Source organism: Hypanus sabinus, chromosome 4, assembly GCF_030144855.1.
Source record: "Hypanus sabinus isolate sHypSab1 chromosome 4, sHypSab1.hap1, whole genome shotgun sequence".
Lineage (NCBI taxonomy): Eukaryota > Metazoa > Chordata > Chondrichthyes > Myliobatiformes > Dasyatidae > Hypanus > Hypanus sabinus.
Genome location: NC_082709.1, coordinates 79,764,611 through 79,777,642, shown reverse-complemented (window position 1 = coordinate 79,777,642; position 13,032 = coordinate 79,764,611). Strand labels below are relative to the sequence as shown.

General features: G+C 44.4%; 1 protein-coding gene across 1 annotated transcript in view; it reads right to left on the bottom strand.

Moving 5' to 3' along the window:
- Positions 1-205: 205 nt before the first annotated feature.
- Positions 206-13,032, bottom strand: part of LOC132392921 (FYVE and coiled-coil domain-containing protein 1-like) — a 65,565-nt gene continuing 52,738 nt past the window's right edge. The window contains exons 12-13 of the mRNA XM_059967510.1: positions 4,312-4,439; positions 206-1,858 (exon numbers count right to left, since the gene is read on the bottom strand). Of these exons, the coding sequence (XP_059823493.1) occupies positions 4,328-4,439 (112 nt within the window). The 3' untranslated portion in view covers positions 206-1,858; positions 4,312-4,327. The remainder of the gene's footprint in view (positions 1,859-4,311; positions 4,440-13,032) is intronic.

Here is a 13,032-nt window from a genome sequence, read left to right as displayed (position 1 = left end):
TATAAGGCATTAGTCAGACTGCAATTGGAGTATTGAGAGCAGTTTTGGGACCCTTATCTAAGAAAGGATGTGCTGGGATTGGAGGGGTTCACGAAAATGATCCCAGGAACAAAAGGGTTAATGCAGAAGGAGCGTTTGATGGCCCTGGGCCTGTACTTGCTGGAGTTTGGAAGAATGAAGATTCAAGATTCCAGATTGTTTAATGTTAGTTCCTGTACACAAGTGTAAAGGAGAACAAAGTAGCTGCTACTCCAGATCTGCTGCAGTACAAAACAACACAGTAAGATAAAGAACACAATAAATATAAATACATTTATAGAGAGACTGATTGTGGCTACAAGACTCTACAGCTCCTCCTTAAGTATATAAGAATATGGTTTCATTGCATATCTGGATTTTGTGCTGGTACTTTTTAATGCACGCTTTGTATTTTTTCATACCTCAGTGATTACAGCTTATATTTTAAAGTATCTATTTCCGACTGAGAAACCTTGAAACAATAATTTACTTTGGGATAAAGTTTTATCTTATCTTATATCCATAAAGTGACATTAGGCACAGGAGTGTCTGTACATAAGGTGACTCTGACAGGAAATGATAAAGTAGAGGTGGTTGGGGGCATGGAGGGGTGGGTAAGCTGTTGGAGAGAGTAAATGTGAGCCTGCTGATTCTGGCGTGGATGCTACATAGCCTCCTTCCTGATGAGAGTGGAACATCAGCAGGCCCGGTGTCATCCTTCATGGTGTTACTGGCCCTTTTCTGGCATCTTTCTATATATATGTCATTTGTGGCAGTAGGCTGGTGCCAGCGATGGGTTGGGTAGTTTTCACTCCCTGTGGTGGGGCCTTCCTATCTGTGGCCGTGCAGTTTCTGTACCAAGCAGTGATCCAGCTTGTCAGGAGGCTCTCCCCCCATAGAATGACATATCTGTAACTATAAATGTGGATAGTTCATCTCTCTTGTCTGGAGTGAGTCCTGCCCTGGTTCACGGTGGGACCAGTCACAGGAAATGGCCTCTTCCTGTGGTCTAATTGGGACCGAGACTCCAGAAAGCTAAACAGTTGATGGTATGCGACTAACCCTGTTACACCTCTTCCGTTTTATTCTGCCATCTTTGCAGGGTGGATGCGGAGAGGGTATTTCCTCTTGAGGCAGAATCTAGAACTCAGCACGATAAGTCAGTATTTAAAAGTAAAGGGTTTGTGAGTGTTTGGGACTTGGTTCCTCAAAGAGCAGGAAAATGAGAGTCATCGGTACAGAGGCATAGAGCGTTACAGCACAGCAACAGGTCTTTCAGCCCACCTGGTCGATACCAAACTGTTATGCCTCCAGATGAAGAGTCTCACCCCAAAAAGGCAGCTGTTTATTCCCTTTCATCAGTGCTGCCATCTGCTGAGATCAGCATTTTGTCTGCATTGCTCAAATTTTCTGGTATCTGCAGAATCTCTCGTGTTTATTATCTGTTCCTGCTGCTGTTAAGCAGAAATGGCCCAGTGGCAGAGTGGGTCGAGCCACTGCCTCCCACCTCCATAAAACACGGTTCAATCCTGAAGCCCATCGCTGTCTGTGTGGGGTTTGCACGTTCTCACTGTAACAATCTGAGTTTCTCACAGATGCTCCAGTTTCTTCCCGCATTCCAAAGATGTCCAGGTTGGTGGGTTAATGGATCGCTGTTAATTACCTCAAGAAATATCAACTGTTTATTCCCCTCCATAGATGCTGCCTGACTCATTGAGTTCCTCCAGTGTTTCTATGTGTTGCTTAAGATTTCCAGCTTCGGCAGAATCTTGTGTTTGACATCAGTACAAATTCTCTTCCCCCAGATGCTGCTGGGCCTGTTGAATATCTCCAGCCTTCCCTGCAAGGGAATACAAGGGGCCATAACTTTAAGGGAAGAAATTATAGGAGGAATGTCAGAGGTACAGTAGTGGACAGTGAGTAGAAAGTCCTACCGGGTGGTGTTAGAGGCATTTAAATGGCTTTTAGATGGGCACATTTATGAAATGGAAATGGAGGGCCATGTAAGAGTGAAGGGTTAGATTGATCTTAGAGACACAATATGGTGGGCCAAAAGACCTGTACTAATCTGTTCTGTTCTGTGTTCTATGCTCTAGGTTCCCCACTCAATTCCAGAGGCCAGCTGGTGTTTCAGCTTTCAGTTTGGGAAGAGGGAATCAGGAAGGGGAACCTGGTGAAATGTTATGAATATATTCCTTCCTCTGTGAATGTTGCCTGGTCTTTAGAGTATCTCTGGCCTTATCTGCTTAACTCCAGAGGTCATCTGATACTGGGCAGAGCGCATAATCCAGAGAAACACTCTTGGGTCGAATGCCTCCATTGGCAGGAGTGGGGTTGATGGGACAGGAGGATGGGGGCTACAGAGTGGGGTATCTGCTCAGGAGATGGGTTAGTGCAGCCGTGGGGCATGGGAGGTGAAGGATGAAATATTCTCCAGTGTGTGATCAGAGCAACAAGCTGTCCACTGGAGGAACTCAGTGTGGGTCAGATCAGTCGCTTGTTGGCTGGGGTCATGGAGCCACAGAGCACTACAGCACAGAAACAGGCTCTCCACCCCATCTAGTCCATGCCAAGCTGTTATTCTGCCCAGTCCCATCGACCTGCTCCTGGATCTAGCTCTCCATAACTCTCCCATCCATGGATTATCAAAACTTCTCTTAAATGTTGCAATCAAACCTACATGCCACACTTCCACCAGTGGTTGATACAACACTCGCACCACCATCTGAGTGAAGAAGTTTCCCCCCAGGTTCCACTTAAACATTTCACCTTTCACCCTTAACCCATGACCTCTAGTTGTAATCTCACCCAACCTCAGTGATTTTGTATATCTCAATCAAATATCCCCTCATTCCCCTACGCTCCAGGGAATAAAGCCCTAACCTATTCGAGCTTTCCCTGTAATTCAGGTCCTCAAGTCCCAGCAACGTCCTTGTAAATTTTCTCTGCCCTCTTTCAATCTTATTATTATCTTCCCTGGCTTCTCTGACGGTGGTGTCTGAAAAGAGGATGCTGTCCAAGTTGCATGCCATCTTGGACAATGACTCCCATCCACTCCATAATGTACTGGTTAGGCACAGGAGTACATTCAGCCAGAGACTCATTCCACTGAGATGTAACACTGAGCGTCATAGGAACTCATTCCTGCCTGTGGCCATCAAACTTTACAACTCCTCCCTCTGAGTGTCAGACACCCTGAGCCAACAGGCTGGTCCTGGATTTATTTCCACTTGGCATGATTAACTTATTATTATTTAATTATTTATGGTTGTTTCTATATTTCTATATTTCTATATTTCTACACTATTCTTGGTTGGTGCGGCTGTAACAAAACCCAATTTCCCTTGGGATCAATAAAGTATGTCTGTCTGTCTGTTCTCCCATAAAGCCAAAGCCTAATCCAATTTACTATCTCATCCTGAATTCCTAGCAACTTAACTTTCTGGACCTGTACTGAGTACCAATGTGGTGCGGTTGGACCCTTGAATATCTATCTGACAAAGCCTTCATCACTGAGTGACTGAATGGAGAGGACATTCTGTCCCTCATCTGAGCCAACATGAAATAATGTGAACTCAGTCTCCTTCATTCAATACCTCTTCAAACCCTTGGTTCAAAATTCAAAGTAAATTTGTTCTCAACGTACATATATATTACCACATACTACTTTGAGATTCATTTTCTTTCAAGCATTCACAGGAAAAATAAGGAATACAAAAGATGCAATAGACTGACAGGTCTCAAACCTTGGGACAGGCCTCATCTGGGCTCTCAGATATCAGGCCGACAACCTCCAGTTCCTGGCCCAGACTTGCAGACCCGACCTTTGTGCCTCTACCCCTGGACTAGCAGGTTTTGACCTTTGACGTTTGGGCTATGCATTGGCAGAGCTCTAAACGGCAGCAGAGTTTCAGCAAAGCTGGGGTTCTGGGAAAGGATTGTAATACAGTTTTCAACCTCAGTTCATTGCATAATGAACTGATCTGTAGGAACAGTATCCAAGACGAGCTTTTCACTCTCGCTTGGTACATGTGACAATAATAAACCAATTCCAAATCCTGGATAACTGAAGGTCCAAGAAATGGTCTTGGGTAACTCATGGGTGTTGGAGAGGACCTTGGACAACGCAGGGGTCCATGGAGATAGTCCCGGATAAAGCAGGATCCTGGCACAGGTATTGGAATGGGGTCTCAGACAAGCAGGGGATCGGGAGAGGGTCTCAGGCAAGGAGGGGTCTGGGGAGACAGTTTCAGACAAAGCAAGGATCTGTACAAAAGGGTCTCAGATCTTTACAGCATCAGCTTGTCACTCAAATCCTTTTCCTGCTCCCGAATGGATTCCCCCTCAGGGTCGCCCTCCGACTGTCCAGTTGTGCGTTCATCTGTATCTTCTCTGCCTTCTTCCACAGCTGGTCCTTCTCCCTGTGAGAAACAATGGGAGATGTCAGGGGGACCGCAGTGACCTGTACACCACACCCCTCATATCTGCACACATCCTTACCCCTCAAATCTACACAAACTGACTGCTCACTTCTACACACCCAGAACTTTCACACCCACACTCATGCATCATGCTCACACAAACACCCCTCATAACCACACTCACCTCTCACACACACACACCCCTCATACCCACACTCACCCCTCACACCCACACACACCCCTCATACCCACATAAACATCTCTCACACCCACACACACCCATCATACCCACACAAATACCCCTCACACCCACACAAATACCCCTCACACCTACACAAACATCCCTCACACCTCTCACACCCACACACACCATCATACCCACACAAACACCCCTCTCTCACACACACACAGAAACACCCCTCACATGCACACACTCATCCTATCACACCCATAAAAACACCCTTCATACACACACACCCACCTCTCACATCCACACAAATACCCCTCACAACCACCTTGCACCTTATTGTTTACCTGCACTGCACTTCGTCTGTAACTGTGACACTTTATTCTGCACTCTGTGATTGTTCTCCCTTGTTCTACCTCAATGCTCTGTGTAATGATTCGATCTCTATGAGCAGTCTGCAAGACAAGTTTTCCACCGTATCTTGGTTCATGTGACAATAGCAAACCAATTTACCAGTTTAACTTTATTGTCTCTGTTCTGCAACATTCTGCAGGACCCTGCCGTTCATTGTGCATGTCCTGTCCGCTGCTGGAACTGAATCCAAAGGAAGGGTTTTGAGCAGGAACATCGACTGTGCATTTCTCTCTGTAGACTCTGGCTGAAATGCTGAGGTTCCCCGCACTTTGTATGGTGCTCCGGCATCGCCGTTCTCTTGTGTCTCTATACCTTCACACTAATCCGAGTCACATTCCTTGGCCGACCTCCTCAGTTCATCCACTTCTGGTTGCAATCTTAGATAACCTTCTTCACTGCCCACTGCACCAACTTTGGTGTCAGCCAGAAATGTTCATGCATTGAACAGAGAACACAGAACAGCACAAACCCTTTGACACATGTTGCTGTGCCAATGTTTCAATCTATTCTATGACCAATTCACTTCCATATAATCCTACATTTTTCTATCATCCCTGCACCTGTCTAAGAGGCTTTTAAATGTCCATAAAGTATCTGCCTCTATCACCACCTGCATTCTGTGCACCCATCATTCTCTCTGCAAAAAACTCACCTCTGACATCCCCCTATACTTTCCTCCAATCACTTTAAATTTATGTCCCCTCATTTTAGCCATTTGCACCCTGTGAAAAGCCTCTGGGTGCCCACTCTATCTATGCCTCTTATCATATTGTACACCTCTATCAAGTCACCCCTCATCCTCCTTTACTCCAGAGAGAAAATCCCTAGCTCACTCAATCTTTCTTCATAAGACTTGCTCTCTAATCCAATCAGCATCCTGGTAAATCTCCTCTGCACCCTCTCTAAAGAACAATGTTAACAACATTTTCATGCAAACTATTAATATAGATGACAAGCAACAACGGACCCATACCAGTCCGTACGATATTGGCCTCCAATATGATGCACAACCTCCACTATCACCCTCTGCTTCCTTCCGTCACTCACCCTGTGTGAACTCAACTTCAGGACGAGCCTACAAAACCCTTGTCAAAACCCTTTTGCTAAAGTCCAAGTAGATAGTTAATGTTAAGTTTATTGTCAATGCACAAGTACAATGGAAAACTGAATTGCAGCAGCCTCACAGACACAAACAGGAGCATCTGGTAAACAGCACAAACTTCACGGCAGGCCAGCAGGGAGCTCATTGTTTGATTCTCTTCACAAAGGAGTTTGTACGTTCTCCCCATGACTGCGTGGGTTTCCTCTGAGTCCTCTAAATTACACAACGTTCCAAAGATGTACGTTTACGCATAGTAACCTACTAATCATTATCCTTATCTTCAAATATAAATTGTCCACCATAGTTACAACAAAAAACATAATTAGTAGAAATAAGGTCCATGTTAATTGTAGCACCTGTGCAGCGCTTGTCTTATCCCATATGACTGGTTGCCCCGCTCTTTATGCGAAAAATCAAATTACAGTGTGCTAGTTAGGCATCAGAAGCTCTAGATATCGGAAGGAGGCAGTGAATAGAGAACACACACTTCTGGAGGTAAGTTTTTTTATAAAAATAAAACAAGATATACAACTTCTAATATTCTGTTTAGGTTCCCTATCTCAGATTCCAACAAAAACAACTGCTTTCAGTTAGAATCAGTGATTTTCATTAGAATAACCTTTATTGCTCCCATTTCTCTAACTTATTAGATCTAGTGTTATTCCCTATTTAAAGGTTTACAGACTAACCTCTCCTTTTATTTATCCCTAGTTAGTTAGAAAACTAATTGAATTCCTATTCTGAAGTATTATGGTTAACCTCAGTTGCAGTTCCAGGTCAGTGTGTCTACAAATTCAAGTTCAAAAGTTATATAGCTATACAGCTTAACTCCATTCACAGCAATTTTCCAATATCACAACTTTTAAACAAAGTAAATCTCATTCAGTAGCTTATCCAAGTCTTTGGAAAAATAATCAGTCCTTGCAGAAAATCAAATTCAGGTCCTTCGAATGAAACTAAACGCGTACATCCAAACATATTAAATCCTCCACATCATGAAACATTTCGTTCCCCCGCCGGTTCTTTGACCTTGGGTGGCTCGCCACCTTGTTTCTTGTTTCGTTGCATGAAATAATTGATCATCCATGGAAATTCGATTCACAACACTTAGAAAAAAACACTTGGCCAAATCCCTTGGTGTGATTTAACAGAACTAATTCCCGGTTTACAGTCGAGATCTTGGACTCTCGTGTCTGTTGATATTGTCTCGTTATAGCTGCTGCTTGTTATAGCAGTAGCTGCAATAGATCTGTTGTCTCTCCTCCGGAAGTTTCACCCTGAAGTTTTCAACTAAGTAGGGTATAGATACTCACTACTAATTCCTCTTTTAACAGTTTATACCTTTAGTTTCTAATAGTTCGCTGCATTTCTCTTGCTTTTCCGCATTGTGTCAGCCACACCTCGTTCTTGCATAGTTTTTTCCAAGTTCTTTTTCTTTGAATTTGGTAAACCTTGTTTTCGTCCCTCCACAGGTGGAGCTTTCTAACATTACGTCTTTGGGTTTAATTAATCCGGGTTACATAATGCTAAATGATAAGATTGATTAGCTTCATTGTCACAACGTTGCAATGCATCATTCGCATCAATGACCAACGCAGTTTGAGGATTGTGCTGGGGGCAGTCTGTTAGTGTCACTATGCTCCTGGCGCCAACATAGCGTGCCCATAATGTACGGACCCTAACCTTTGGAATGTGGGTGAAAACAGGAACACCCAGAAGAAACCCACATATTCAAACTCCTTACAGTCAGCAGAGGGAATTAAATGGGTTCTATTGCATTTATTTCTATCCTGGCTGCCTGCAAGAAGATGAATTTCAAGGTTGTGTACAGTGTATGCACTTTGAACTTTGAACTTTGAACTTAAAACTTGTTGGTACAGCCGTTTTATTAAGTGCTTTTTGAGCAGCAGTCAATCTGCGATCCGAAGTGTGAGGAGACGTAGCTCACTCAGGTTCGCCGATCGACTGCGTAAGGCATTGGTTAGAAGTAGAATTAGAATCAGAATTCTAGTTTTTGCATCCGTCTCACAGCACAAGGGAATAAAAGTCTTTAGGTCGTGTCTCTGTCACGACGTACAAGAAACAATGAAGGGAAATGTGGGGAAGATATTGCCCAAACACTAAGATTGTATACATAGGTGTTTTCTTATCATGCATGTTCAGTCAGATATGCAATATGCATTGATAAATCTGATGGCCTGGTGGAAGAGGCTGTCCCAGAGCCTGCTGGTCCTGCCCTTTCTGCTGCGGTACCACTTGCCAGACGGAAGCAGCTGAAACAGTTTGTGGTTGGGGTGGCTGGAGTCCCCGATGACCCTCCGGGCCCTTTTTCTGCACCTGCTGCTAGAAAAGTCCTAGCAGGTGCTGACATAGCGGGTCAGGATTCTCTTGGTGGTGCCTCTATAGAAAGTCCTGAAGATTTGGGGATTCATGCCAAACTTCTTCAGCTGTCTGAGATGAAAGAGGCGCTGTTGTGCTTTTCTCACCACACAGCCGGCCGGTACGTACAGTCCAGGTCAGATCCTCGGTGACGGGCTATTGAGGAAAGTACTCACCCTCTCAACCACAGAGGGCAGTTTAGTGTTTTGAGCAGTAGGCAATCAGTGATTGGGATTGACTGGCAAGGATAAATTAAATAAGGCAGGGGCAAGTGGAGTGGCCTTTGCTGGAGTGGACCGTGCTAGAGTGGGGATTTTGAGGCTTTAGCTCTTCAAGGATTCAGCGAGGAGAGGCTTGAGTGAGAGAAGGTGAAAAAGCTACAGATAGATTTTTATTTCCCCCAGTTTGTTTGTTGTTTCCCTTCTCTATAGTTGCAGAGTTAGAACAGTAGGGATGCCAGGCAGGATAGTTGAATCCTTACCTTGCAGGGAGACATCCTGTGTCCCCGACGACTACACCAGCAAGGAGTGCTTCCAGCTGCAGGTTCTAACACTCTGCAGTCAGGAGTTGGAGCTGGAACTGGATGAGCACCGGATCACTCGGGAGGCTGAGGGGGTGATAAATAGGGCATATGGAGAGGTAGTTGCACCCAAGGTGCAGGACACAGGAAAGTGGGTGGCAATCAGGAAGGGGTTAAACAGCCAGTGCAGAGTACCCTGTGGCCAACCCCCTAAACAACAGGTGTACTACTTTCGATCCTGCTGATGGCGGTGGGGATGGGGAATGACGTAGCAGTGGAAAGTTGTCTAGCGCTGAGTCTGGCCCTGTGACTCAGATAGGAAGTTGGGAGAAGAAGTGAGTTGTGGTAATAGGGAATTTGATATTTAGGGGAACAGAAAGGAGGTTCTTTGGCTGAGAAGGAAATTCCCGGATGGTATGTTGCCTCTCAGGTGCCAGGGTCAGGTACAAGTCTTTGGCATTCTTAAGAGTGAGGGTGAGCAGCCAGAAGTCATGGTCCATGTAGGTACCAATGGCACGGGTGGGACGAGTGACAAGGTTCTGCATAGGGAGTTCACGGTGTTAGCTGCTAAGTTAATCACAGCACCTCCAGGGTTGGTGATCTCAGGATTGCTACCCACGCCACATGCCAGCGTGGCCAGAGATAGGAAGATTAGACAGCTTAATGTGTGGCTAACAAATTGGTGTAGGAGGCAGAGTGTCAGATGTTTGGATCATTGGGCTCTCTTCCAGGGAAGGGATGGTTTGCACGCAGAACTGGAGGGGGACTAATATCCTAGGGGAGGGTATCCCAGTGCTGCACGGGGAAGGTTGTGGGTTTAAACTGGAGTTGCAGGAGGATGGGAACCAGAGTTCCAGAACAGGTAGTGGGGAGGCTGTGGAGACAGATGTTGTTAAGACTGCAAACAAAATCAGAATTCAAAGGGTTGATCATGGTGTGACTAATGTCTTGAGCTGCATATATTTCAATGCAAAAAGTAGTGTAGGAAAGACAGAAGAGCTGGGCATGGATCAACACAAGGAATTATTACGTTGTAGCCATTAGTGAGACTTGGTTGCAGGAGGGGCAGGACTGGCAGCTCAATATGCTGGGTTCTGCTGTTTTAGACACAACAAAGTGGGAGGAATTAAAGGGGGAGGGGTAAAGTTACAGGTCAGGGAAAATGTCACCACAATGCTCAGTCAGGACAGACTGAAAAACTCATCTAGTGAGGTTTTATGGGTGGAACTGAGGAATAAGAAGGGTATGGTCATGTTACTGAGGCTATATTACAGACCACCCAACAGTCCACAGGATTTAGACTAACAAATTTGGAGAGAGAGCACCACATGTTGACTGGGACTCCCATACTGTAAAAGAACTAGATGGGATAGAGTTTGTCAAATGTGTTCTGGTAAATATCAGTACATAGAAGTCCCAATGGCAAAGTGTGCAAAGCTTGATCTACTCTTAGGGAATGAGACAGAGCAGCTGACTGAAGTTTGTGCAGGGGAACACATTGCATCTAGTGATCATAATTCCATTAGTTTCAAAGTAAACACGGGAAAAAGATAGATCTGGTCCACAGGTTGAGATTCTAAATTGGAGAAAGGCTAATTTTAATGGTATCAGAAAACATCTGGCAACTGTGGATTGGGGAAGGCTGTTTACTAGCAAAAAAAAATGGAGATGCATAGCAAGTTTGGGGAGGGAATAAATAAGATACTGGAAGAGTATGAGAAATGCAAGAAGACACTTAAGAAAGAAATCATAATTGCTAATAGAAGGCATGAGGGTGCCCGAGCAGACAAGGTAAAGGAGAATCCGAAGGGATTCTACAGATACGTTAAGAGCAAAAGGATTACGAGGAACAGAATTGGTCTTCTGAAGTTCGGAATGGTAATCTGAACATGGAGCCAAATAGATGGGGAGGATTTAAATGGATTTTTTGCATTTGTATTTACTTGAGAGATGGACACAGAGTCTATAGTGAGGCAAAGCAGCAATAAGTTCAGGAACCCTGTAAAGATTATGGAGGTTTACTGTCTTGATACAAATTAAGGTGGATAAATCCCCAGGGCTTGATAAAGTGTTCCCTTGCGCCCTGTGGGAGGCAAGTTCAGAAATTGAAGGGGCCCTAGCAGAGATAGTTCAATCATCCTTAGCCACAGTTGAAGTTCTAGAGCATAGGTGTCAAACTCAAGGCCCGCGGGCCATATCCGGCCCGGCGTACAATTATATCTGGCCCGCGAGATCATTTTAGATAGATCTATTATTTTAATTATTAATGGCCTGGCGATATGAAGCCTATGATTGTAAGTTAATACCAATCATAAAAATAATGCTTGCTCAGCAGTAGTCTTCATAAGAAATGGAATTTGTGAAGTGAAACACTTTGTAGTTATAGCAGAGACTGAGACACATGAGAACAGGCTGAAAAAATGGAGGCAAAGAAAGCTGCGTTCGCACGCGCCCGACTGATCCGGCCCAAATGAAGCTACATTTTGCCCAATACGGCCCGTGACCTAAAATGAGTTTGACACCCCTGTTCTAGAGGATTGGAGGATAGCCAATGCTGTTCCACTCTTTAATAAAAGCTCTAAAAATAAACCAGGAAATTATAGGCTGGTGAACTTTACATTAGTGCTGGGAAAGTTATTGGAAGGTATTCCAAGGGAATGGATATATGAGTGTTTGGATAGACAGGTCGTCAACATGGCTTTGTGCATGGTAGGTTGTGTCTATCCAATCGTAGAGATTTTTGAGGCAGTTACCAGGAAGGTTGATGAAGGCAAGGCAGTTGTCTACATGGTCTACATGCAAGGCACTTGACAAGCTCCTGCATGGGAGGCTGGTCAGGAAGGTTCAGTTGCTTGTCGTACAAGATGAGGCATAAATTTGATTAGACATTGGCTTTGTGGTAGAAGCCAGAGAATGGTTTTCCTGTGACTAGAGGAGTGCTACAGGGATCGGTGCTGGGTCATCTATATCAATGATCTGGATGATAATGTGGTTAACTGGATCAGCAAATTTGCCGATGACACCAAGATTGGGGGTGTAGTAGACGATGAGGCAAACTATCAGAGCTTGCAGCAGGATCTGGACCAGCTGGAAAAGTGGGCTGGAAAATGGCAGATGGAGTTTAACGCAGACAAAGTGTTGCATTTTGGTGGGACCGACCCCAGGGTAGATCTCACACAGTGAACAGTAGAGCACTGAGGAGTGTGATAGAACTCAGCGAGCTGGGAATACAGGTCGATAATTCACTGAAAGTGGCGTTACAGGTAAATAGGATTGTAAAGAAAGCTTTTGGTACATTGGCCTTCAAAAATCAATGTGTTCAGTTCAGGAGATGGGATGTTTTGTTGAAGTTATATAAGATGTTGGTGAGGCCTAATTTGGAGTATTGTGTGCAGTTTTGGTCACCAACCTGCAGGAAAGGTGTAAATTAGATTGAAAGAGTGTGAAGGAAAATTTACAAGGATGTTGCTGGGTCTGGAGGACCTGAGTTAGAAGGAAAGTTTGAAAAGGTTAGGACTTTATTTCTTAGAACATAGAAGATTGAGGGAGATTTGACAGAGGTGTACAAAATTATGAGGGGTATAGATAGGGTAAGTGCATTAGATTGGGATTGGAATTTCCACTGAGATTGGGTGGGATTGCAAAAAGTTTGAAAAGTGAAAAGTTTAAAGGAATATGAATAGAAACTTTTTCACTGAGAAGGTCTTGAGCGTGTGGAACGAGCTGCCAGCGCAAGTAGTGCACGTGAGCTTGATTTGAACATTTAAGAGAATATTTGGATAGGTTCATTGATGGCAGGGGTATGGAGGGCTGTGGTCTGGGAGCAATTTAAATAGTTCAGCATGGTCTGGATGGGCCAAAGGGCTTTTTCCTGTGCCGTGCTATTTTATGACTTTATTATAAGAATAAACATTGAACAAGAGAGAACAAAGAAATGACAAAGGAAAAAGCAGATGTGTTCATCTCAGACTCAGACTAAGAGATAATAAAA